The following is a 27048-nucleotide window of genomic DNA, read 5'->3' as shown; positions in this document are numbered from 1 at the left end:
AGGCTTTTGAAGAGATAATTTTAAAAAAAAGTTTTCGCATTCTGCAGCCCTCATTTTTTTTTGTGAAAAACAGCATTTTTCGGAGTATAAGACGCACCAGGCTTTTGAAGAGATAATTTTAAAAAAAGTTTTTGCATTCTGCAGCCCTCATTTTTTTTTGTGAAAAACAGCATTTTTCGGAGTATAAGACGCACCAGGCTTTTGAAGAGATAATTTTAAAAAAAGTTTTTGCATTCTGCAGCCCTCATTTTTTTGTGAAAAACAGCATTTTTCGGAGTATAAGACGCACCAGGCTTTTGAAGAGATAATTTTAAAAAAAGTTTTTGCATTCTGCAGCCCTCATTTTTTTTTGTGAAAAACAGCATTTTTCGGAGTATAAGACGCACCAGGCTTTTGAAGAGATAATTTTAAAAAAAGTTTTTGCATTCTGCAGGCCTCATTTTTTGTGTGTGAAAAACAGGGCATGCATAGCCTATAGGAGGCTTGTAGAGTGCTCCTGGGGGCTGGGGGGGGCAAAAAAAGCAAAAAAATGGCCTGTTTTTCACTCATTTCTGCCCTCCCCAGCCCCCAGGATCACTCCGGAAGCCTCCTAAAGGCTACGCACGTACATTTTTGTGAAAGGGGCAGGGTTTTCGGGAGGCCAAAAATGCTGTTTTCGGTGTATAAGACGCACCCAGATTTTCACCCTCTTTTTTCGGGGGAAAAAGGTGCGTCTTATACTCCGAAAAATACGGTATCTCCTGTTCACGACACAGTCCTTTCAGCAGTTTCCAAAAAGATCCTCACCCATTTTCACTCCCCAGGTGATCCCGAGGGCAAAGATAAACCTCTAGGCCAGGCATGTCCAAAGTGCGGCCCGGGGGCCAAATGCGGCCCTTTTTCAAATTGCAAGCGGCCCGCAGCCTCTTCTCCCCACCGGAGTTATTTGTTTAGTCTTTCATAAAATACCGTATTTTTCGAAGTATAAAGATGCATCTTTTTCCCCTCAAAAAAGAGGCTAAAAATCTGGGTGCATCTTATACACTGAATACAGCATTTTTTGCTTCCCAAAACTCTGCCCCCTTCACCAAAATGGCTGCGCATAGCCTTTAGGAGGTTTTCAGAGTGCTCCTGGGGGCTGTGGAGGGCATAAATGAGCAAAAAGCGGGCCATTTTTTTGCTCAGCTTTGCCCCCCCCCCTAGCCCCCAGGAGCACTCTAGAAGCCTCTTAAAGGCTATTCATGCCCTTTTAAAAAAAAGGCCCACTTTCGTGAAAAATGGGCCATTTTTGGGAGAGTGCAAAAACTTTTTTTTTAATTTGCCTCTTCAAAATCTTGGTGCGTCTTATACTCCGAAAAATACGGTAGTTAATTCGCATTTAATGTTAAGGGTTCAAAGAATGTCAGGCTGAATGATCGGCCCCACACATTTTCACCTCACCAAATCTGGCCCTCCTTGCAAAAAGTTTGGACACCCCTGGACTAGGCGGCCTCAAGGGCTCTCTCTAAAAAAATTGCAAATGACCAACTGCCTGCAAAGAATATAAATCCTTCCCTTCTCCCCCGTTCAACCAGAACTGAAGCAGCTTCTTGGATGAGAAGTGAAACGCCTTCGAGGAAAAACACAGAAAAGTCTAGTTGCCTTTTGAAAAAGCAACCGATGTGTGTGTGTGTGTGTGTGTGTGTGATAGGAAGACATGAGCTTTGCAGGAATTAAGGTGGAGGGGCTTTTGTTGTGACCCAACCCTCCTTATTTGGGGACTTATTTTGGCTGCCCTGCTTTCTTTTCTCTTTTTTTTTTTGCATTTTTTTTTTCTCCGCAGCTTCGGGGTGTGATGTTTCCAACTTGCCAACAGCCAGCCCCGAAGTTTAGCAATGATTCATCCCGTTTGCACAAAGCCTCCCCTTCCTTCCGTTGGATTATCGCTTGCTTGAATGCCTCTGCAGCTGTGGGACAGTTGTTAGATCGAAATAACCCCATGCAATTCCCTTCCTCGGCCCGGTAATCGTTTTGTAAGGTTTGAGAATACGTTGAGACCCACAGAAGTTTGACAATATATCGCAATGAGCCAAAAATGAGACTTAAACGGAGGCTTGAGCAACAATCAGAGTTTAATCTTTGATCAAAGTTTAAAGAATGATGGTCAGTTGTTCCCAAGATACCCCAAGGATATGCAGGGAAGAACTCCCCTTCAGAGAAGGTGTAGCTCCTTTTTAGAATAGAATAGAATAGAATAGAATAGAATACAATAGAATAGAATAGAATACAATACAATACAATACAATACAATACAATACAATACAATAGCAGAGATGGAAAGGACCTTGGAGGTCTTCTAGTCCAACCCCCTGCCTAGGCAGGAAACCCTATACCGTTCCAGACGAATGGCTATCCAACATCTTCTTAAAGACTTCCAGTGTTGGGGCTTTCACAACTTCTGGAGGCAACTTCTGTTCCACTGATTCATTGTTCTAACTGTCAGGAAGTTTCACCTCAGTTCTAAGTTGCTTCTCTCCTTGATTAGTTTCCACCCATTGCTTCTTGTTCTGTCCTCAGGTGTCTTGGAAAATAGTTTGACTCCCTCTTCTTTGTGGCAACCCCTGAGATATTGGAAGACTGCTATCATGTCTCCCCTGGTCCTTCTTTTCATTCAACTAGACATACCCAGTTCCTGCAACCGTTCTTCCTATGTTTTAGCCTCCAGTCCCCTAATCCTCTTTGTTGCTCTTCTCTGCACTCTTTCTAGAGTCTCCACATCTTTTCTACATCGTGGTGACCAAAACTGAATGCAGTATTCCAAGTGTGGCCTTACCAAGGGATTGTAAAGTGGTATTAACCCTTCACGTGATCTTGATTCTCTCCCTCTGTTGATGCAGCCTAGAACTGTGTTGGCTTTTTTGGCAGCTGCTGCACACTGCTGGCTCATATTTAAATAGTTGTCCACTAGGACTCCAAGATCCCTTTCACAGTTACTACTGTTGAGCAAGGTACCACCTATACTGTCCCTGTGCATTTTGTTTTTCTTGCCTAAATGTAGAACCTTACTTTTTACACCATTATACAGTTAGAAACATCATCAAACAACATCCTGGCTTCTTCCATTTGTTTACCCTCTATCCTCTGGGCAGGATAGAGTATCTTAATTATCCCCTCCAGTGATCTCCTTATCTCTCTCAATTGATCACTTAGCTTCTCAGGAAGATCAAAAGCTGTCACTTTTACAGCTCCTTTCCGGGGTAGTTCTATGCCCATAAATTGCAGGAGATCGATACGAGTTCAAATGGCAAGGAGGAGACACATTCTGAAATTTGCCAGATATTTTACAGACCCTAACAACAGTTCTTTCCTTAGTTGCATGAAACACAAACCACAAGGGTCTAATGTGGGATATTTGTGTTGCGACTACAAAGGGCATCGTATTTCATATCTATTGCAGGAAACGAATGTTTGTAAATGCAAGTATAGAAAAGGTACCGTCTAGTATGGTATTATTTAGTATATCCTTATTACGATTCCCTTCAATCTGCAAAAATTAAATACAAAAAAAAAAGGCCAGCAACTTTTGACTCATTAAAGACAAACCGTGCACGTCCCTGTGCCATGAATGAAAAGCAACAAATTCCCTGGCTTTGCAAGGCCGATTCTTTATTTTGCAGTAGCGATTGTCCTCGACGTAGGACCACAGCTCAGCCCAAAATGTCTGTTGCTAAGGCAGACATCGGGGAAGTAAGCTTTGCCCTGTTTTACGACCTTTCTAGCCAGCGTTGTTAAGTGAACGACTGCATTTTTTAAAAGTTAACCTGGCTTCCCCGTTGACTGTGCTCGTCAGACAGTCACAAACGCTGACCTCGGGACATTGCAATCATCCTACATGTGAATCGGTTGCCAGGTGTCTGAATTTTGATCACATGGCCATCGGTCGTAAGCAGGGGTGGGTTCCTGCCAGTTCTAACCTCTTCTATAGAAGAGGTTCCACAAATCTACCGTGCCGTTTAGAACCGGTTCCAGCTCCCTCCCCCTGCCCGTCCGGACATCTTCAAGATGAAGAGCGAGAAGAGGAATTCTGGGAGTTGAAGTCCACAAGTCTTAAAGCTGTCAACTTTGAACACCCCTGGGGTTTTTTTTTCTAAAGGGTTAGGGGTGCAAGGGTCTTGTCACTTGACAGCTTTAAGACTTGCACACTTCAATGCCAGAGTTCCTGAGCCAACATGACTGGAGAAGGAATTCTGGGAGTTGAAGTCCACAAGTCTTAAAGCTGTCAACTTTGAACACCCCTGGGTTTTGTTTTTTTTCTAAAGGGTTAGGGGTGCAAAAGTCTTGTAACTTGACAGCTTTAAGACTTGCACACTTCAATGCCAGAGTTTCTGAGCCAACATTTTGTTTGCTAAGCAAGAGCATTGTTAAGTGAGTTTCACCGCATTTTACAAGTTGGCCACGCCCACCCAGCCACATGGCTGGCAAGCCACTCCCACCCAGTCACATGGCTGGCAAGCCACTCCCACAAAGCAGGCCACACCTACGGAAGAGGTTCTAAAATATTTTGAAACCCACCAGTGGTCGTAAGTGTGAAAAACAGCCGTAAGTCCCCTTTTTCAGTGCCATCGCAACTTTTCAATGGTCATGAACTGTTGTAAGTCAAGGACTACCGAATGGCATTTCTGCTTTAGTTCGCTTTCGCGGCTCTGAGCCCGAAGGGAGAGCGCAAATTCTTTCTGCAAAAACCAACCACTAACTTTCAATTCTTTTTCATGCCAAAGGAAAACCGAGGCTCACGGTCTCCCCGGAAGAGATCAGGCTCAAAGAATCCGAGCCCATCACCCTGCTGAAAATTGAAGTAAGCCCCTCCTGCTGGGAAGCGGGGAAGAGGGGTAGAACGAGGATGATGTGATTTGTGATGTCATAGGTCCAACTACCACGTTTCCCCGAATATAAGACCGAGGTGTCTTATATTCACGGGGTGTCTTATTCCCTCCACACACCCCTGTAGTAGGGGACCCACTTCTGCTTGCTTGTGGCAGGGCGGGAGGCCACTACAGTGGGCCAGTGCGGCTGCTGCAAGGCAGGTGTCAATTTGGGTTAATGTCAAGGCTCCAAATAATATCCAGAACCAAATCAGAGTCCGAGGCAAAGTATCTTAACTTAACTTAACTTTATTGGATTTCTAGACCGCTCCTCTCTCAAAAGAGACTCGGGGCGGTGTACAGTCATATTAAAATAGTTGAACAGTAAATATACATGTTATAAGTATACAATAAATAAATTAAACATAGGACTGGAGGAGGTAGTAGAAGTTCCCTGTACAATTTAGTTAAGTTAGATTAATTTTTTTTTAAAAAAAATTTAAAAAAGTTAAAAACATTAACCTTAAAAGCTATCCCAAATAAAATATCCGCCAGGAGGTAGGAGTAGAACTATAAGTGGGCCAGGCCGGCTAGTCGCAACAGGTGAGTCTTAAGTTTTTGTCGGAAGGAGCGGAAGTCGGTAGTAGTTCTAATATCGGGGGGGAGGTCATTCCAGAGGGTTGGGCCCATCACAGAGAAGGCTCTACTCCTAGGCGCCGCCCGTTGGCATTGCTTGGTGGACGGCACCCGGAGGAGTCCCTCCCTGTGTGAGCGAATTGGTCGCAGGGATGTATGTGGTAGAATGCGATCCCGCAGGTAACTAGGCCCTGTGCCATGGAGCGCTTTGAAGATGGTGATCAACACCTTGAAACGCACCCGAAAAACCACAGGTAGCCAGTGCAGCTCGCGCAGGAAAGGTGTTATGTGGGAGTACCTAGTACTCCCCATGATGGCCCACGCGGGGAGTATCCATTTATTAAGAGAGCCATCTGGGAAAACCCGAATCTGAAAGCTTCCTCACCCAGGTGAAAGTTCAAGATCTTGCCCCCACACCCACAAGTCCATCACGTGGTCCCATCTTCCACTGCCACGCTGGGAGCTTCCACCCATCCAGTTACGGTCAGACGCAGAGGAGACAAAGACAAAGGATGACCTTGGCTTTCTAGGAAGAATGTTGTTATGGCTGCCTATCATCTAAACTCCTTACAATGCCCCCTCCCGTTTTCCACAATAATAGGATCCAAAAGAAAAGATGGCGGCAGGCCTGACCTGAGGAAGGGTTAAGCTGCCTCACGGGCCCCACACCAGCTTATCTCAGAGCTCCCGCAGCCAGGCCACCCACGCCCTGACACCTGTCTCGCCTCGTGGCCACGGGACCAACACACCGCTCAGCCTCCTGCGTCATTGTGGCCACGAGGAAGTAGAAGTCAACCGGGTTCTTGGTGCAGGTGTCTGTGTGGACGGCCCGGCTGCGGGGGCCCTGAGGTATACCATTACGGGGTGCTTGGGGCAGCTCAATCCCCTCTGCCTCACCTTGTGGCTGCAGCACCAAAACAACCAGACGGAATTGGTGGCCGACTGGCTGCGTAGGCCCTTGAGCAGGGCTTATTTTTGGGGGAGGGAGGGGGGCTTATATTAGGCACACATGTTAAAAACATGCCAGGTCTTATTTTCAGGATAGATCTTATTTTGGGGGGAAACAGGGCAGTGAACCCAAAATAAGGAATCACTCTCGGGAACTTTGAATTCCCCAAAATAAAACTATATTGGTTTCACCATTTTGGTACTGAAGAATCAAAACCAACTCTGGTTTTTCCCCACGCAAATGCTCGCCCAGTTAAGCAATAGCTTCCCTTTCTCCAGAGGTGGTATGGTTCACCGGTTCACACTGGTTCAGGCAAACCAGTAGTGACGGCGGCGTGAGGCTCCGCCCACCCGCCCTGACGTCATCAAGGACCTTCTGCACATGCGCAGATTTGGCGCATGCCCAAATGTGCGTGCTCCCGCTACCAAACCGCTAGTGAAGAAAATAGAATACCATCTCTGCCTTTCTCCCCAACCCTGGGTGATCACCTTCTCCCATGATGACACATCCTTTTGTTATGGGAACTGTCCATCTCTTTCTCGAGCACCTGCAGTGGTGACCTTGATGGTTTTCCGGGCTTTCATGATCTGTGCATTTGAATAGCGTTACGGTTTGAAAGAAGCAAAGCAGTTCAATCTTGAGAGGGAGAGAAAGACAGAGAGACCCACTTAACTAAGAGGTTCACAGCAGATTCTTCTACCTGCTTTAGGACGAGCACGATCTCCCTGAAATCACAGCCGGAGAGATCGACTTGTTGGTGGAGCAGGAAGGATTCCTGGTGCCTGGGGCAGAGAAGGAACCATTGTCCCCTCAAGCCGTTGTCAGAAAAAGGCGCGCGGAGGAAGGTGAGAAATGGAAGGACTTAGAAGGGTGAGACTTTTCGGCTCTTTCTTGGTCCTGAATCTCAGGAACATTTGAGGTGTATCAGATCGACCAAAATGATCTTCTCCATTTTGGGAAGGATCGGAGGAAGGATGCAAGGAAGGAAGGAAGGAAGGAAAGAAGGAAGGAAAGGAAAGAAGGAAAGATGGAAGGAGGAAAAGGAAAGGAAGGGAAGGAAGGGAAGGATGGAAAGAAGGGAAGGACGGAAGGAAGGAAAGGAAGGAAGGAAAGGAAGGAAGGAAAGGGAAAGAAGGAAGGAGGGAAAGGAAAGACGGGAAGGAAGGAAGGGAAGGAAATCCAGGGAGGGTCTCTGGTTGGTCTTTAGAATCTAGATAGATGATAGGTAGATAGATAGATAGATAGATAGATAGATAGATAGATAGATAGATAGATAGATAGATAGATAGATAGATAGATAAGATAGATAGATATGGATATAGATAGATAGATAGATAGATAGATAGATAGATAGATAGATAGATAGATAAGATAGATAGATATGGATATAGATAGAGATAGATAGATAGATAGATAGATAGATAGATAGATAGAGATAGATAGATAGAGATAGATAGATAGATAGATAGATAGATGATAGATGGGTGGGTGGGTGGATAGAAGTAGATACAGAGAGATAGGTAGATGGTAGATATAGATGGTAGATGGTAGAGATAGATAGATAGATAGATAGATAGATAGATAGATAGATAGATAGATAGATAGATAGATAGATGATAGATAGATAGATAGATACAATACAATACAATACAATACAATAGCAGAGTTGGAAGGGACCTTGGAGGTCTTCTAGTCCAACCCCCTGCCTAGGCAGGAAACCCTATACCGTTTCAGACAAATAGCTATCCAACATCTTCTTAAAGACTTCCAGTGTTGGGGCATTCACAGATAGATAGATAGATAGATAGATAGATAGATAGATAGATAGATAGATAGATAGTTAGATAGATAGATAGATAGATAGATGATTGAGAGATAGATAGATAGATAGATAGATAGATAGATAGATAGATAGATAGATAGATAGATGGGTGGGTGGGTGCGTGGGTGGATAGAAGTAGATACAGAGAGATAGGTAGATGATAGATAGGTAGGTAGGTAGGTAGGTAGGTAGGTAGGTAGGTAGGTGGGTGGATAGAAGTAGATAGAGATAGATAGGTAGATGATAGATAGATAGGTAGGTAGGTAGGTAGGTAGGTAGGTGGGTGGATAGAAGTAGATAGAGATAGATAGGTAGATGATTGAAAGATAGATAGATAGATAGATAGATAGATAGATAGATAGATAGATAGATAGATATAGATAGATAGATAGATAGATAGATAGATAGATAGATAGATAGATAGACAGATAGATAGATGATAGATAGATAGATGATAGATGGGTGGGTGGGTGGGTGGGTGGGTGGGTGGGTGGATAGAAGTAGATACAGAGAGATAGGTAGATGGTAGATATAGATAGATAGATAGATAGATAGATAGATAGATAGATAGATGATTGATAGATAGTTAGATAGATAGATAGATAGATAGATAGATAGATAGATAGATAGATAGATGGGTGGGTGGGTGCATGGGTGGATAGAAGTAGATACAGAGAGATAGGTAGATGATAGGTAGGTAGGTAGGTAGGTAGGTAGGTAGGTGGGTGGATAGAAGTAGATAGAGATAGATAGGTAGATGATTGAAAGATAGATAGATAGATAGATAGATAGATAGATAGATAGATAGATAGATAGATAGATAGATTTAGAGGTATAGGTAAACCATGTAGATAGATGATGGGTGGGTGGATGGATGGATAGATAGATATAGATGGACGTAGAAAGATGTAGATATAGATAGATAGATGATATCTAGCTAGAAATAGAGAGAGGAGGGGATTAAGATTAGAGAGAGAGAGAGAGAGAGAGAGAGAGATGAGAGAGAGAGAGAGAGAGAGAAGAAATTCTTACTTTCTTCTCATTGGTAGATTTGCTCACCTTTCCCAAAGGTTTTTCTAGAAGCTATGAATTGTATGGAATAGGATAGGATAGACACTAGAATAGAATAAGTAGAATAGAATAGAATAGAATAGAATAGAATAGAATAGAGCAGAGCAGAACAGAACAGAACAGAACAGAATAGAATAGAATTTGGAATGGAATGGAATGGAGAAACCTGGCCTTTTAAAATTTTTTACAAAAGCCTTTTCTGCAAAGTGGTTACACAACAGGCCTTCTCCTCCGTGTTCATTTCCAACATTTCTCCTAGCTTCCCAATTCCCTCCCTCTCTCAGGCTGTAGCTTCCTCCGATCACATTCCTCACTTTGATTCATGAGGGTGCTTGTACATTTTCCCTTTCCCTCTTTTCTTCTTCTTCTTCTCCAGAATCTGTGGAGGAAGCCAGAGCCCGAGAGCCGTGGGTGTCCATGGGGCTGTCGCCTCCCACAGGGTAAAGCACAATTTAAGGGATTTAAACAATCTCTGCGGAACGATATATACAGGGGGCCCTCGACTTAAAACCACAATCCTTTTAGTGACCGTTCGAAGTGACAGCGGCACCGAAAAAAAGTGACTTACGACCGTTTCTCACTCTTTGCAGCCTCCTCGTGGGACACGCGATCAAAATTGGCAACTGGTTCCTATTTACGACCGTTGCTGTGTCCCGGGGTCCCTTTTGCAAAGTCCACGGGGAAGCCAGATTCACTTAACAACCAGGTTACTACTGACTTAAGAACTGCCGCGATTCGCTTCACCAAACGCGGCCAGAAAAGTCGTAAAACGGGAACAAACGGACTTAGCCAATGTTCTCACTTAGCCATAGAAACGTTGGGCTGAATTGTGATGTAAGTTGAGGACTCCCTACCGTGTTTCCCCGAAAATAAGACAGGGTCTTATTTGCGAATGGCGCTCTGCCTGGCCGGGGTGGTGGAGATAGTGGTTGACCAAGGGCTTATTTTCTGGGGAGGGCTTATATTTTTGCCCACCCCAAAAATCTAGCATGGCCTTATTTTCAAGGACATGTCATATTTTCGGGGAAACATCACTTAACAACCTCATAACCCCTCGTGGGGTGGAATCTGGGCAACCGAATGGAGCCGTGTGTTTAATGGCCAGATGCCTTTCCTGTTGCCTGTTGGGAGGTTTCAAATCTTCCTTTGCTAGGTTGGAATTTCCCGCCGGGAAGGGTGAAAAATAATTTGAGCGGAACAGCTGCGTGGAAGCCAGGCATTTTATTTCTTCAGGAAGGAGGTACAAGCAGCGAGGACACCCTTCCTGGGCTAGCTACCAAACTGGGATTGACTCGATATTTTTAAACTCTTTTTACCTTTGAAGTCTGATATTTTTGTTTTTTGTTTTTGTAGCTTTGTGCTAATGATTCTGGCTTTTGCGTGATTGCTGTGTTAATGGTTTCATCCCTGCTTTGCTCTTTGATTGGCAAGGAGGTGTTTGCTAGTTTGTGTTTGCAATTTTAACTTTATTCGCCTCAAGAAGCTTCATCCAAGAAGCTTCGTCAGCTCTGTCCGGATGGCGGAGGACGGAAGGATTTACCCTCCTTGCAGACAGCTGGTCATTTACATTCTTTTTAGCGAGTCGTTGAGGCCCCCTGGTCTATGTAGTCCAATGCAGTGAGACATGTGAAGATCTGGAGATTGGGGAAACAAAACAGCTGCTTCACACCCGTACGGCCCAAGACGGAAGAAACCCATCGGGACTAGATTCAGCAGTCTGCGTTTAAAAGACAAAGCCCCTTCTTTTGAAGGCAGCAAAGTCCACATTTTGGACAAGAGAGGACCGCTGCTTTGAAACAGGGGTCAAAGAGGCCACCGATGTCAAAACTGAACACCCCTCTTTCAACAGAGGGGGGAGGAATGCGACATCAACTATCTCCAGTTTACAACACAGTCCTTTCAGCAGTTCCAAGAAGGCTCCACACTTATTTGCACCAGTCAGGGGACCCCCGAGGACACAGACAAACCTCCAAGCGGCCTCAACGGCTCTCTAAAAAGGATGCAAATGACCAGCTGTCTGCAAGGAGGACACATCCTTCCGTTCCCCACCCTCCAGGCAGAGCTGAAGAAGCTCCTTGGATGAGAAGCGGAACGTCTTCAGAAGCAAAAGCAAGAAAGTCCAGTTGCCTCCTGAAAAAAGCACCTTGGGGACAAGCTGGAAGACTGTTATCTTGGAGATAAAACGAATCAGAAATAATTTTTGTTTTTATTTTTAATTTTGGGGGACGTTAGGATGGCGGAGGAGACCGTGGCAGCAAAAGAAACGGGACCGCTGTTGAGAGAAGAGACCCGACCTTCTGTAAGCGTGCCTCTGCAGCCTTTGGGTGAGTGGGGTGATCCGTGGAGCTCCCCACTTCAAGCAAACTTTCCCTTTGATTTGACTCAAAAAAAGGCCCGATTTTATGAGTAATAATACTAACAATAACCGACCGTATTTTTCGGAGTATAAGACGCACCTAGCTTTGGGGGAGGAAAACAAGTGGAAAAAAATCTGCCTCTGCCTCCCAGCAATTTTGTTAAGCTGTCTAGAGCAATAATAAAGCCGTCTTTAAAAAGTAAGTCTAATGATTTGAACCTTCTATAGGCATTTATAGTTATTGATTTACCTCCTTGCACCGAACAGCCTGATTAGCACAAGAAGAAAAAAAAAACCTGCCTCTGCCTCCCAGCAATTTACCTCCTCCAGCGAACAGCAAGTTTCACTTTCAATTTCACCAATGGCCTCCCGATGATCAGCTGTTTCAGGCTGCCGGGATTGCCGTAGCCTACTGCAGCCTCCGCAAGCCCCATTTTCCCCGTTTGCTGCAAGGCGGTAAATTGCTGGCAGGCAGAGGCCAAAGGGTGGGGGGGACAGTGGGTGGGTGGAGCTACACTCGATATATAAGACGCAGCCAAATTTACACCCTCTTTTAGGGGGCGGGGGGAAAGGTGCATCTTATACGCCGAAAAATACGGTCGTTCTTGGCTTACGGGCACAGTTGGAAGCAGAATTTCCGCGGCTAAGCGAGGAGGCCTTTCAGTGGGTCACGAGTCCGATTTGACCAACCGACTTGCCGCGGTTGTTAAGCCAATCGCCGCTGTCGTTAGGTGAGTCGGGCGGTCGTTAAGCGAATCCCGCTTCCCCTCCATTGACGTTGCTTGTCGGGAGCTGGGGATCATGTGGGATGCTAAGAAGAGACTGGACAGCCAATTGTCTCCAGTGGTGTAAGGTCTCGTGCTTGAGTACAGGGGGTTGGGCTAGAAGACCTCCAAGGTCCCTTCCAGCTCTATTCTAATCGATTGCAAGTATACATCATACAAGGCTAAAACCTACCAACGTGTTCAGATTCGACTGAGGGACCAAGGAAAATCAGTGCTTAATGAGGCTTGAGATATTTTTGCGCCTCCTTCTGCCTTTAATCTTTTCTCTCTTGGGGGAAAAAAAAAAAACAGTCCTGTTTTCCGGCCATCCTTTTTACGTGGGCGAGAAAAAAATATGGTGATTTCCCAACGTGCCTCCTCATTTTTCCTTATCTATAGAGATTACTCCTCCGGAAGCAGAACCCAGGTTCCCACCGACTCCCCCTTCTCCCGGGGTTAAGGCCAGGAGGGGGCACCCACTGAGCCCCGAGGTGAGATCAAAGGAGGATGGGAGAGAGAGGGTCCTCACTCCCACTCAGAGGCCGCCCCCCCCCCACCGGGATGGGGGGCACCGACTGTCCAAGGTCAGCCCCAAAATTCTTTCTTTCTTTCTTTCCTCCCAGCTCCAGCTGCCCGAGTACGAGCCGTCTCCGTCCCGTCCCTCCAAGCGTCGAAGGCAGCTGCGTTTCATAGACGTGGTGACTCAGATTTCCAAGGAGGATTTCCAGAAACAGATCTCGAACACCCACATACAGTGCCAGCCCTTGGTAGATGTTCGATACTCCAAAGCTATTTTATTTATTGATTTGATTTGATTTATTTTGGTTTGTCGAGCACACGTGGGAAAAGAAGTATGAACGTATAGCTATTTAAATAGGAGCCAGATGTGCGCAGCAGCTGCCAAAAAAGCCAACACAGTTCTAGGCTGCATCAACAGAGGGAGAGAATCAAGATCACTTGAAGGGTTAATACCGCTTTACAATCCCTTGGTAAGGCCACACTTGGAATACTGCATTCAGTTCTGGTCACCACGATGTAGAAAAGATGTGGAGACTCTAGAAAGAGTGCAGAGAAGAGCAACAAAGAGGATTAGGGGACTGGAGGCTAAAACATAGGAAGAACGGTTGCAGGAACTGGGTATGTTTAGCTTAAGAGAAAGAAGGACTAGGGGAGACATGATAGCAGTTTTCCAATATCTCAGGGGTTGCCACAAAGAAGAGGGAGTCAAACTATTCTCCAAGGCACCTGAGAGTAGAACAAGAAGCAATGGGTGGAAACTAATCAAGGAGAGAAGCAACTTAGAACTGAGGAGAAACTTCCTAACAGTGAGAACAATTAATCAGTGGAACAGAAGTTGCCTCCAGAAGTTGTGAATGCCCCAACACTGGAAGTCTTTAAGAAGATGTTGGATAGCCATTTGTCTGGAACGGTATAGGGTTTCCTGCCTAGGCAGGAGGGGGTTGGACTAGAAGACCTCCAAGGTCCCTTCCAACTCTCCTATTGTATTGTATTGTAATTTAATGAAAAGAAGGACTAGGGGAGACATGATAGCAGTCTTCCAATATCTCAGGGGTTGCCACAAAGAAGAGGGAGTCAAGCTATTCTCCAAGGCACCTGAGGGTAGAACAAGAAGCAATGGGTGGAAACTAATCAAGGAGAGAAGCAACTTAGAAATGAGGAGGAACTTCCTGACAGTTAGAACAATCAATCAGTGGAACAGAAGTTGCCTCCGGAAGTTGTGAATGCCCCAACACTGGAAGTCTTTCAGAAGATGTTGGATAGCCATTTGTCTGGAATGGTATAGGGTTTCCTGCCTAGGCAGGGGGTTGGACTGGAAGACCTCCAAGGTCCCTTCCAACTCTGCTATTGTATTGTATTATTGTAAGGTTCCAGCAGTTTCCCAGAGCCACTGAAATGCCAAAGGGAGTGAGATTTGCAAAAAATGCCAGCTTTTATTGATGGCCATAGCAAAAGCTGAGTGATAAAACGATCTCCGAAGCCTACAAACAAATGCATGGAAGGAAGAGCCATAGCAAGAAGTGCTCAGAGGATTATATACATTTTAGGCAGATAGAAACAAAGTTTATACACTCAGAGACAAAGATTCGTTACCGACCTGGTCTTTAAAGCGTCCTGTTGTTCAAGCTCCTCTCTCTGTCTACCTTATCTACGGAGAATTCCTATCGCCTTGTGCAGGTTGTTCTTCGGCTTTACGAGCCAGGAAAACTCCCCCAGTTTGATCCCTATTGGTTATCTATGGGGGCCTGATATTCCCATGTAACCATGTCTCCTATGTTTTCAAGAATGTCCCTAGCTTTGAAGACAAGAATAGAAGCGAGACGCAGCAGCAAGATCACGTTGGCAGTCCAGGATGAAGGTTGCAATTTGCTAGGCTAGAAAACAACTGATTTCTGACAGTCTACAATACAATACAATACAATACAATACAATACAATACAATAGTAGATTTGGAAGGGACCTTGGAGGTCTTCTAGTCCAACCCCCTGCCTAGGCAGGAAACCCTATACCGTTCCAGACAAATGGCTATCCAACATCTTCTTCAAGACTTCCAGTGTTGGGGCATTCACAACTTCTGGAGGCAACTTCTGTTCCACTGATTAATTGTTCTAACTGTCAGGAAGTTTCTCCTCAGTTCTAAGTTGCTTCTCTCCTCGATTAGTTTCCACTCATTGCTTCTTGTTCTGCCCTCAGGTGCCTTGGAGAATAGTTTGATTCCCTCTTCTTTGTGGCAACCCCTGAGATATTGGAAGACTGCTATCATGTCTCCCCTAGTCCTTCTTTTCATTAAATTACAATACAATACAATAGTAGAGTTGGAAGGGACCTTGGAGGTCTTCTAGTCCAACCCCCTGCCTACGCAGGAAACCTTATACCGTTCCAGACAAATGGCTATCCAACATCTTCTTAAAGACTTCCAGTGTTGGGGCATTCACAACTTCTGGAGGCAACGTCTGTTCCACTGATGAATTGTTCTCACTGTCAGGAAGTTTCTCCTCAGTTCTAAGTTGCTTCTCTCCTTGATTAGTTTCCACCCATTGCTTCTTGTTCTACCCTCAGGTGCCTTGGAGAAGAGTTTGACTCCCTCTTCTTTGGGGCAACCCCTGAGATATTGGAAGACTGCTGTCATGTCTCCTCTGGTCCTTCTTTTCATTGTTCTAACTGTCAGGAAATTTCTCCTCAGTTCAATAATAGAAGCAGAAGCCAATAACAAAGCTGAATTCTTAATAAACCATTTCTAGCAGTATATCATATCCGAAGCACACAGCAAATATGGGTTTAATCAGTCACATAACATAATAGCAACATAAGTAATTCACAATAAAAGCAAATAGCCAATATTGATTCATATACTTCAGGGGTGTCCAAACTTGGCCACTTGAAGACTTGTGGACTTCAACTCCCAGAATTCCCCAGCTGGCTGGGGAATTCTGGGAGTTGAAGTCCACAAGTCTTCAAGTGGCCAAGTTTGGACACCCCTGATATACTTCTTTTCTCCGCCTTGTTTTTGATTCTAATAAACCATCTAACAACAACAACAATATTGTTTATTATTCTAATAAACAATTCCCTTCTAATGATCATCCTACTTTTTTTTTTTTTTCCTATTTCAGGAGAAAGTCCTCCTGCCAGCCAAGAGATTAAAGACTCCAGCCGAACTGTTGAGTAACCCAACTTATGGTAAATAAACCTCCTACATCTGTAATTACTCCAGGTTGTTGCCTTCCCTTCTCCTCCTCCTCCTCCTCCTCCTCCTCCCCTTGCGGGAGGCAATCGGTTTCGTGTCTCGCATCAGTGGCCATAAAGCTGAACGGATGGCCAAGAACGCAGACTTTCCCCATTCTTTAGGTCCTGGGTCTCACCGGGCGTACGACTCTTCTACTAATCGACTTGGGCCCATCTAAATCTAGAGCGAGCGGAGTTCCTTCGGCCCCGTTTCCAATCTTGGCCACTTAGGGTGACCTAGCGGCGAAATTGAATGTTGGGGTGGTTTTGGACAGTGGTGATCTTACTTTGGATTGTGGGGTTCTTGATGCTCTCTAAATTTGGTGGTTTTCTTGAAGATGTTGCATGGCCCAGCTAGGGAACATCATCAGTGCTAGAAGGGGGTGTGGGAGGAGGAGGAGGAGGACTTCCTCCTCCTCCTCCTCCTCCTCCTCCTCCTCCTCCTCCTCCTCCTCCTCCTCCTCCTCCTCCTCCTCCTCCTTCTCTTTCTCTTCCTCCTCCTCCTTCTCCTCTTCTTCTTCTTCTTCCTCCTCCTCTTCTTCCTCCTCCTCCTTCTCCTCTTCTTTTTCTTCTTCTTCCTCCTCCTCTTCCTCCTCCTCTTTCTCTTCTTCCTCCTCCTTCTCCTCTTCTTCTTCTTCTTCCTCCTCCTCTTCCTCCTCCTCTTTCTCTTCTTCCTCCTCCTTCTCCTCTTCTTCTTCTCCCTCCTCCTCTTCCTCCTCCTCTTTCTCTTCCTCCTCCTCCTCTTCTTCTTCTTCTTCCTCCTCCTCCTCCTCCTCCTCCTCCTCCTCCTCTTTTTCTTCTTCCTCCTCCTCCTTCTCCTCCTCTTCTTCTTCTTCTTCTTCTTCTTCCTCCTCCTCCTCTTTCTCTTCTTCCTCCTCCTCCTCCTCTTCTTCTTCTTCTTCTTCTTCCTCCTCTTCCTCCTCTTTCTCTTCTTCCTCCTCCTCCTCTTCCTCTTCTTCTTCCTCCTCCTCTTCTTCCTCCTCCTCTTCTTTTTCCTCCTCCTCCTCCTCTTCTTCCTCTTCATCTTCTACTTCCTCCTCCTCCTCATCTTCCTCTTCTTTCTCCTCCTCCTCTTTCTCTTCCTCCTCCCCTTCTTCCTCTTCGTCTTCTTCCTCCTCTTCTTCTTCTAGGGGAGACATGATAACAGTGTTCCAATATCTCAGGGGTTGCCCCAAAGAAGAGGGAGTCAAACTATTCTCCAAGGCACCTGAGGGTAGAACAAGAAGCAATGGGTGGAAACTAATCAAGGAGAGAAGTAACTTAGAATTGAGGAGAAATTTCCTGACAGTTAGAACAATTAATCAGAGGAACAGAAGTTGCCACCAGAAGTTGTGAATTCCCCAACACTGGAAGTCTTTAAGAAGATGTTGGATAGCCATTTGTCTGAAACGGTATAGGGTTTCCTGCCTAGGCAGGGGGTTGGACTAGAAGACCTCCAAGGTCCCTTCCGACTCTGCTATTGTATTGTATTTCTACACCACCCATGCTGCTTTTTTTCCTTGGACCAGGATGGATGCACCCCACTCTCCGGGAATTATGGGGCCGTTGCGCCAAAGTCCAGCCGATGAACTATGCCAAAGAACGACTTGAAGAAGAGGAAGAACGGAGAGCCGAGATTCCCAGCGAGCTCGAGGTAACAATTCAGACGCAAACATTTCTCAGCAACTGACAGATGTGACACCGTGAGCAATCTCCGCTCAATTTCGACAACTTGAAGGTGAGTGAACTTCAATTCCCAGAATTCTCCCGGCTGGGGGATTCTGGGAGTTGAAGTCCACCAAGGGATTACAGTGAAACAATACCGTTTTAGGCAGATGTTAACAGAAGAACCAAGTTGGAAGGGACCTTATAGATCATCTAGTCTAACCCCCCCTGCTCAAGCAGGAGACTGTACACAAGAGGTAGTAATTTGGCAACCTGGGTCGCTGGAACCGGCAGTGACTTAGCTCTGCCATGGCCCCAAGCTGGTTCTCCTACAGAGCCACCATCTTTTTTTTTTAAATTAAATTTTTTTAAATACATTTTACAATTATCAAACCCCCCCCCTTACCCTTCCCTCTTCCCACCCTCCCTCCCCCCGACCTCCCAGAGCAAAATTTATTTTATTTATTTATTTATTTATTAATCATTTTTATATGCCGCACCCTCTCCACCAAGGGACTCGGGGCGGCGTACAATTTACTACATAACAAATAATGACAATGACAAGGAGGAGATATACAAAAAGCATTATACACACACAATAAATAAATAATCAATTAATTAAAACGGCAAAAAAGCAATTAAAAAACAATTAAAACACTCAAGAGTCAAACCTAATTTAAAATTGTATCCAGAGGGATTAGAATAGCTATAATTCAGGCCAGGCCGGCTAGTTGGAACAGGTGGATCTTGAGTTTCGAGCGGACGGAGCGAAGATCGGTTGTTGTCCTGATGTCGGGGGGGAGGTCATTCCAGAGGGCTGGGCCCGTCACAGAGAAGGCCCTTCCCCTCGGCGCTGCCCTCTGGCACTGCTTGGTGGACGGCACCCGGAGAAGTCCCTCCCTGTGAGAGCGAATTGGTCGCAGGGATGTATGGGGCAGGATACGATCCCGCAAATAGCTAGGTCCTGTGCCATGGAGTGCTTTAAAGATAGTAATCAAAACCTTGAAACGCACCCGAAAGACTACAGGGAGCCAGTGCAGCTCGCGCAGGAGTGGTGTCACATGGGAGTACCTCATACTCCCCATCACTGCCCGCGCGGCCGCGTTCTGGACCAACTGCAGTCCTCGGGTGCATCTCAAGGGAAGCCCCATGTAAAGAGCATTGCAGTAATCCAGACGAGACGTCACCAGCGCATGAGTGACTGTGCGAAGGGCATCCCGGTCCAATAGGGGGCGCAATTGGCGCACCAGGCGAACCTGGTGGAACGCCCCCCCCTTGCCACGGCTGCCACATGGTCATCCATAGACAGCCGGGCATCTAGGAGGACGCCCAAGTTGCGCGCCCGTTCCACGGGGGCCAGTTGGTCGCCCCCAATGGCCAGCGATGGGGTCAGCTGGTTGAACCGAGGGGCCGGTAGCCACAGCCACTCCGTCTTGGAGGGGTTGAGTTTAAATACAGGGTATAAACATTTAACAACCATACGCTAACATAAGCTAACTAATTTTAACATGTTCCTATTCTTGTGCTTTAACTCCCCCTTTATTAAACTAACTTTGAATAAATTGTAACATTCTTTATGCCTTCATTCATAAGCTCACTGAAATTTTTTTTAGTCCGGTATTTGTTTTGAATATAGTCAATCCATCTTCTCCAGTCCAGCTTGTACATCTCATCCGAGTGATCCTTCAGATACGCTGAGATTTTGGCCATCTCTGCTAAGTTTACTACTTTTAACGTCCATTCTTGGATGGTGGGCAACTCTTCCTTCTTCCAGTATTGTGCCACCAACAATCTTGCTGCCGTCGTTAGATTCAAGATCAAATTAGTCTCTATGACAGTACAGTCTGAAACTGTGCCTAACAAAAACAACTGGGGTGTGAACTTTATCCTCTTTTTCAAAATATTTTGAACAACCCCCCATCTTGATTTTCGGTGCACAGAACAATTTCCATTGCAGAAATGTAATTTCCCCCCTTTTTTCAACATTTTGCGCATGCACAGTGCCAATGTGCGCACACACACACATTTTTTGCGCCCCGAACCGGCAGTCATGCCAGGAGCAACTCAACCCGGCCCTACCCCATTTCTGATCGACGGCAATCTGGACTCGTCTTGAAAGCCTCCAGGGATGAAGCTCCTACAACTTCCGAAGGCAATTTCTGTTCCTTTGCTTGATTGCTCTCACTGCCACAAAGTTCCTCCTTATTTCCAGGTTGAATCTCTCTCTCCTGGATCAGTTTCCATCCATTCTTCCTTGTCTGGCCTTCGGGTGCTTTGGAAAATAGCTTGACCCCCTTCCTCCTCTCTGGGGCAGCCCCTCAAATATTGGAAGATGCTCTCCTGTCTCCCCTGGTAATTCTCTTCCCTAGACTAGCCAGGCCCCGTTCTTCGTATGTTTGAGCCTCCCGTCCCCTCATCATCCTGGTTGCTCTTCTCTGCACTCTTTCCAGAGTCTCAACATCCTTTTTTATAGTGTGGGGACCAAAACTGGATGCAGGATTCCAGGTGTGGCCTTACTAGGGGCTACCAATCCATCCCAATTCACACTTCCAGGAGTGATTCCTGAAGCTCAGTCTAGAGAAAAGGAGGACTAGGGGGGGACGTGAGAGAAGTCTTCCAGTATTTGAGGGGCTGCCCCAGAGAAGAAGCGGGGTCAAGCTATTCTCCAAAGCGCCCGAAGGCAGGACAAGAAAAAATGGAGGGAAACAAATCAGGGAGAGAAGTCACCTGGGATTAAGGAGAAACGTCCTAGCCATGAGGACAATTAACCAGTGGGACAGCTTGCCACCAGAGGTTGTGGGTGGTTCATCACTGGAGTTTTTTAAGAAGAGACTGGACAAACATTTGTCTGAAATGGTATATGGGGTTTCTTGCCTAAGCAGGGGGTTGGACTAGAAGACCTCCAAGGTCCCTTCCAACTCTAATTCTGCTCTATTCTACTATCTTTTCTTTTCTTTTCTTTTCTTTTCTATTCTACTCTCTCCTCTTCTACTCTCTTCTACTCTATTTTCTATTCTATTCTACTCTATTTTCTTTTCTATTCTATTCTGCTCTATTTTATTCTACTCTATTCTACTCTATTTTCTATTCTATTCTATTCTATTCTACTGTGTTTTCTTTTCTTTTCTATTCTATTTTCTATTTTATTCTACCCTATTTTATTCTACTCTATTCTACTCTATTTTCTATTCTATTTTACTCTGTTTTCTTTTCTTTTCTATTTTATTCTACTCTATTCTACTCTATTTTCTATTTTCTATTCTACTCTATTTTCTTTTCTAATCTATTCTGCTCTATTTTATTCTACTCTATTCTACTCTATTTTCTATTCTATTCTATTCTATTCTATTCTATTCTATTCTACTGTGTTTTCTTTTCTTTTCTATTCTATTTTCTATTTTATTCTACCCTATTTTATTCTACTCTATTCTACTCTATTTTCTATTCTATTCTACTCTGTTTTCTTTTCTTTTCTATTTTATTCTACTCTATTCTACTCTATTTTCTATTTTCTATTCTACTCTATTCTACTCTACTCTATACTACTTATTTTATTCTACTCTATTCTACTCTATTTTCTATTCTATTCTATTCTATTATTCTATTCTATTCTACTCTATTCTATTCTACTGTGTTTTCTTTTCTATTCTATTCTATTCTACTCTATTCTACTCTATTTTCTATTCTACTCTATTTTCTATTCTATTCTATTCTATTATTCTATTCTATTCTATTCTATTCTATTCTATTCTATTCTACTGTGTTTTCTTTTCTTTTCTATTCTATTCTATTCTACTTATTTTATTCTACTCTATTTTCTATTCTATTCTATTCTATTCTATTCCATTCCATTCCACTCCATTCCATTCCATTCCATTCCATTCCATTCCACTCCATTCCACTCTTACCTGTCCCCATGTCTGAGATGGGGAATGCTCCAATGGCAAAGGGATTTTATGTACACTGAGAGCTTACGCCCCGAAGACAAATTCCTCGGGCCTCCAATCACACTTGGCCAATAAAGGATTCTATTCTATTTAACCTCTTCGGTCTTTTCCGTCTTTGGTCACAATTCATGAGGTTTGGTGTTCTCTCTTTCCTTCTGCAGGAGCTGAGGGCGGCCGAGGAAGCGAGCGGGCCTCCGGTGGGCTCCTCAGGTGAGTCCTGAGTCCTCTACAGCAGGGGTCTCCAACCTTGGCAACTTCAAGACTGGAAGGACTTCGACTCCCAGAAATTCCTCAGCCAGCCACGTAGGTTAACTTTCTTAATAGATGGTGGGTATGCAGTAAGCGTAATATGACTTCAGCAAAGTGGGGGGAAAAGGAGCTGGCTGGGGAATTCTGGGAGTTGAAGTCCACAAGACTTCAAGTGGCCAAGGTTGGAGACCCCCTACTCCAGAGAGTCTCAGATACGGAGCTCCTCCCTTCTCCTTCTTCTGCTCCAAAAGAGGAAACATGGAGCTTTCTTGATGGAGTCTTGGTCTTCCTTGCAGAAATATCCCTCGAGACGACCGAGGAGGAAGCTCGACCAAGCTTGAGGACACCTGAAGAGAGGTAAAAGTTCCCTGTCTGCCCCTGTTGGAAGAAACTTTTCTCCTGGGTTCAGTTCCCAGTGGGGGAAAAGACGCTGGAAACACGGAGGCTGCTTGGAAAGACGGTTTAATGGTGGTCAGGATCCCATGGCTCGAGCTCCTGAGCAGAAAAGGGGGGGAATCACATCCTTCCAGATGTTGGGTGAAGAAGAAAGGAGAGAAAGAGGGGCTGAAAGTTCCTGAGTTTTTTTTATACTCTCTGTTCGGCCCCGCCTCTCCGTTTCCTGTTCCTGTGTAAGAAATGTATTCTGATTGGTTGTCATGCTGCCAGAGGCGCGCGCGCGCGTGCGTCTCTTAGCTAACTTCGCAGGTTGTGTGTCTTTTGAGTCCCAAGCTTGGTTGAGTTCCCAGATGCCACGTGTTGAGTTTCTGTGGAAGGCTAACCCTACCTTTGCTATGTATAGTAGACTAGCTCTGGGGGGGGGCCCTAATGGCGCCTTGACGAAGGTGGGGGCTATTAAGAGCGAGTCTGTTTCCTGCCTAAAAAACATGTTTCTCCATTTCTGGTCCAGGGAAATGTAACATTCTGCCTTTTCAATATTTCATTTTCTCCAGGAGAGGGGCGGGTGCTAACTTCCTACACCCCTCTTCCTCCCCCCCCCAAGAAATGGAGCCTCTAGGGACTGGGGGAGCAAACATTCTTGGCATCTTCTTTTTTTTTTGTCACCACGTTAGGAAAAAAAAAAAGACGTTGAGATTTTGGGGGGAAAAAAGTACAGAGAAGAGCAACTAAAGAGGATCAAAGGCCTGTAGACTAAAAAAAACATACGAAGAACGGTTGCAGGATTTTGGGTTTGGCCAGTCTAGAGAAAAGATGGAATGAGGGGGGGGGGGAGCAGTCTTGCAATATTTGAGGGGCTGCCCCAAGGAAGAGGGGAGGACCAACTTATCTTTTAAATCAACTAAAGTGTCAGAATATTCATGAACTGGAATAGGCCATAGTAACAGGTCAGCCCCTAGGGACGGGCTGGAATAGGGTATGGTAACAAGGTCAGCCAATGTACAGGCATGGCAACTGGGTCAGCCAATGGGAACGGATTTGGTGCCGGAGAGCCATGCCAGATGGTTGGGAGCCTGGGCGTGGCTTAACTATGCAGCTCCGAGTCTGTGCAAGAGAAAGAAAAGGGGAGGACCAACTTACCTTTTAAATCAACTAAAGTGTCAGAATATTCATGAATTGGAATAGGCCATAGCAACAGGTCAGCCACTAGGGACTGGCTGGAATAGGGTATGGTAACAAGGTCAGCCAATGTACAGGCATGGCAACTGGGACAGCCAATGGGAACGGATTTGGTGACGGAGAGCCATGCCAGATGGTTGGGAGCCTGGGCGTGGCTTAACTATGCAGCTCCGAGTCTGTGCAAGAGAAAGAAAAGGGGAGGACCAACTTATCTTTTAAATCAACTAAAGTGTCAGAATATTCATGAATTGGAATAGGCCATAGCAACAGGTCAGCCACTAGGGACCGGCTGGAATAGGGTATGGTAACAAGGTCAGCCAATGTACAGGCATGGCAACTGGGTCAGCCAATGGGAACGGATTTGGTGCCTGAGATGGTTGGGAGCCTGGGCGTGGCTTAACTATGCAGCTCCGAGTCTGTGCAAGAGAACTAATCTCTCCACCACGTTGTAAGAATCTGCTCTTGGCCTTGCACATTTATTCCCGGGTTATTATGTCTATAAAGCCGTTAATGAGTCCTGCTGAATCCGTTATCGGTGTGCGCTTTCCGGATTGGATTTTTCTGCCACGAACTCAAGGCAGGAGGAAGACGCAACGGACGGGAACGGATCAAGGAGAGACGCAACCTGGAATTAAGGAGAAATTTCCTGACAATTGAAACAATTAACCAGGGGAACAGCTTGCCACCAGAAGTTCTGAATGCTCCATCGCTGGAGGTTTTCTGAGCAGGAGATTGGAGCGTTGAAATGTCCGGCCTGATCCAGGGGTCTCCTGCTTGAGCTGGACTAGAAGACCTCCAAGGTCCCTTCCAGCTCCTTGTTGATTGATTGATTGATCCTTCCCTCCCTCCTTCCCTAAACAGGATTCTCCTAGAACCGGAAAGCGGGATCTTGCCTGTGGTGCCCGAAGTCCCCGAAATCAGTTTCGAATTGCCGCTGGAGAAGGACGTGATCACTTTGGGCTACATCCGCAGGTAAGGCGGCCCTCCTGCTCCTGTGCCACGTCTAAAAGCGGGATCCTCACCCCCCTGCTTTGCCGAAAATGGTTTAACCCCCCCCTTCTTTTAAGGGTTTCAAAAGAGCCATTTCTTTGAAAAAATGGCAAAAAGAGCTTTTTTGTCTTTTCTCAAGAGGAAGCTGCGAAGGGAGTCTAGGAAGTGGTGGGAGAGAGGATTTAATGGAGGAATTCTTTTCCCTCCCTCCCTCCCTCCCTTCTTCTTCCCTCCCTCCCACTCTTCACCTTCCTCCCTTCTTTCCTTCCTCCTCCTTCCCATCTTCTCCATTCCTGCTCTTCCTTCTCTTCATTCATTCCTTCCTCCTTCCTTCCAATTCCCACCTCCTTCCTTCCATCCCTCCTCCCTTCTTCTTTCCTTTCTTCTCATTCCTATCTCCTCCCTTCCTGCCTTCTTTCCTTCTCTTCCCTCCTTCCTTCTATTCATTCCCCCTTCCTTCCTTTTCATTCCCTCTTCCTTCCTTCCTTCCCTCCCTTCCTTCTTTCCTTCTCCCTTCCTTCTCCTTCCCTCCTCCTCATTCCTATTTTCTCCCTCCCTTCTTTCCTTCCTTCCTTCTGATTCCCACCTCCTTCCTTCCCTCCCTCCTCCCTTCTTCTTTCCTTCCTCCTCATTCCTATCTCCTCCCTTCCTGCCTTCTTTCCTTCCCTCCTTCCTTCTATTCATTCCCACCTCCTTCCTCCTCATTCCTATTTTCTCCTTTCCTTCCTTCATTCCTTCCTTTTCATTCCCACCTCCTTCCTTCTCATTCCTATTTTCTCCCTTCCTTCTTTCCTTCCTTCTCTTCATTCCCACCTCCTTCCTTCCCTCCCTCCTTCTTTCCTTCCTTCTCATTCCTATTTTCTCCCTCTACCTTCTTTCCTCCCTCCCTCTTTTCCTTCCTTCCCTTTTCTTTCCTCTTTTCCTCCCTCCCTCCTCCTTCCTTCCTCATTCTTCCTTTTTTTTCTTTCCTTTCTCTTTCCTCCTCCTCCTCTCCTGTCCCAAAGCCCAAAACCCCCTGTGGAATGAAGGCAAACCTCAAACATCTGCTTTGACTTCTTCCTGGCAGGTTGGTGGCAGCCAAATTGGAACAGGTGGAAGAGGTGGATTTCGACCAGTTGGTGCCCCTCACGGCGTCCCGAGCGGTGGCCAGCCGTTTTTTCTACATGTGTTTGGGTGCGTGTTTCTTAGGACCCCATCGTTCCTCGTTTCCCCTCATTTATGCGTTGTTTCTGCCCTTTCCTTATCCCCCCCCCCACTTTGCAAGTTGCAACCTTAAACACTCAAAGAGCCACAAAGGTCCTATTCGGAAGCCCCCCCCCCCCATTCAATTCTGGAGCGGACCGGAAGTCTGGTTCCCACACCATAGAGTCCGACGTGAACGCACGAAAAATATTTCAAGCACAGGCGGCCCTCGACTTACGACTGTATTTAAGCTCAGAATGACCGGCGTAAAGTTGCACTGTTCGTTAAGTGGGACACGTGACCGTGCCTGGTTTTTAATAGCAGTTAAAGAGGATCACTGCGGTCCTTAAGTGAAGGACTTGAGGTTGTTAAGCAAACAGGACCGTTACGGAGTCAAGCCGTGTTACCCGAGGGGCATTTTGCATTGGGAACCAAAATAAACCCCTTTCTCCTGGAGGATCCAAGCACGGTTTAACTTTTGTCCATGAGCCTTGAGACTGAGTTTTAAAAGCCTTGGGCCACGCCCCCTCTAGCTGGTAGAGCCCAGTTTTCCAACTCAGTCCAGCCCTGGAAAGGCGTAAATAATTTTCCTCTAGGCAAACGTGATTTAATAGCTCTATTCTTCATTTTCTTTTTATGTTCCTTTCAACGATAATGGATTGATGAGGACAAAGTAGTCGCCCCGGGGAGGGGGGGCCGTTGGTAACGTCAAACAGCCCATCGTTAAGCCGAGGACTGTCTCCTCCATACAGCGTCTTTCTCCTCTCTCTCTAGTTCTTGCCGCAGGGGAGATCCTGAGCTTGGAACAAAGGGAGGCTTACGGACAGATCATCATTAAGCCAGGACCGCGTTTCCTCCATAGCTTAGCAGATTCCGTGCCGCGATTCTGACGACGTCCCTTCACACACACACACACACACACACACAAAACAGCGGCCTTCTTGGTGAACATTCAGGCTCGGCGGGAAGACCCCATTTGGTGGCTCAGGTGAAGTTTTTGGATTAAGCCGACGTTATTATTTGCAGGTCCTGGTTCGTTGCCCTGCCCTACTTTTTATTTTTAAAATAAATAAACCTGTTGACTTTTAAACCGCGAGGGGGGGATGGATCGTTTTTGAATTTCTAGGATAGATTTTTCTGGGTTCAGTTCCAAGGGGGAAGAAAGTGGAAACACGGAGGAAAGATGGTTTAATGGTGGACAGGATCCCATGGGGTTTTTTTGGGGGGGTCCTGGGCAAAGGAAAAAAAAAACACATGGGTGGGAGAGATATATATATATATAAAAAACCTCTTTTGGGC

The 27048-nt window shown here is 45.7% G+C and overlaps 1 protein-coding gene across 1 annotated transcript in view; it reads left to right on the top strand.

Annotated features, from left to right (window-relative positions):
• LOC309382034 (meiotic recombination protein REC8 homolog) overlaps window positions 1-26752 on the top strand; it is a gene marked incomplete at its 5' end in the record, with an annotated part of 37735 nt that extends 10983 nt beyond the window's left edge. Inside the window, 13 exons of the mRNA XM_081933480.1 lie at window positions 4737-4813; window positions 7115-7250; window positions 9675-9738; window positions 11531-11622; window positions 12818-12909; window positions 13042-13185; window positions 16051-16117; window positions 17671-17795; window positions 21915-21963; window positions 22299-22359; window positions 24439-24549; window positions 25634-25740; window positions 26524-26752. Of these exons, the coding sequence (XP_081789606.1) occupies window positions 4737-4813; window positions 7115-7250; window positions 9675-9738; window positions 11531-11622; window positions 12818-12909; window positions 13042-13185; window positions 16051-16117; window positions 17671-17795; window positions 21915-21963; window positions 22299-22359; window positions 24439-24549; window positions 25634-25740; window positions 26524-26639 (1241 nt within the window). The 3' untranslated portion in view covers window positions 26640-26752. The remainder of the gene's footprint in view (window positions 1-4736; window positions 4814-7114; window positions 7251-9674; window positions 9739-11530; window positions 11623-12817; window positions 12910-13041; window positions 13186-16050; window positions 16118-17670; window positions 17796-21914; window positions 21964-22298; window positions 22360-24438; window positions 24550-25633; window positions 25741-26523) is intronic.
• Between the last annotated feature and the right edge of the window lie 296 nt (window positions 26753-27048).

The sequence above is a fragment of the Natrix helvetica genome (genome assembly GCF_964273705.1).
Source record: "Natrix helvetica genome assembly, chromosome: Z".
NCBI classification, from domain to species: Eukaryota; Metazoa; Chordata; class Lepidosauria; order Squamata; family Natricidae; genus Natrix; species Natrix helvetica.
The sequence above is the reverse complement of the archived record's forward strand: the minus strand, read 5'-3'. Positions and strand labels throughout refer to the sequence as shown.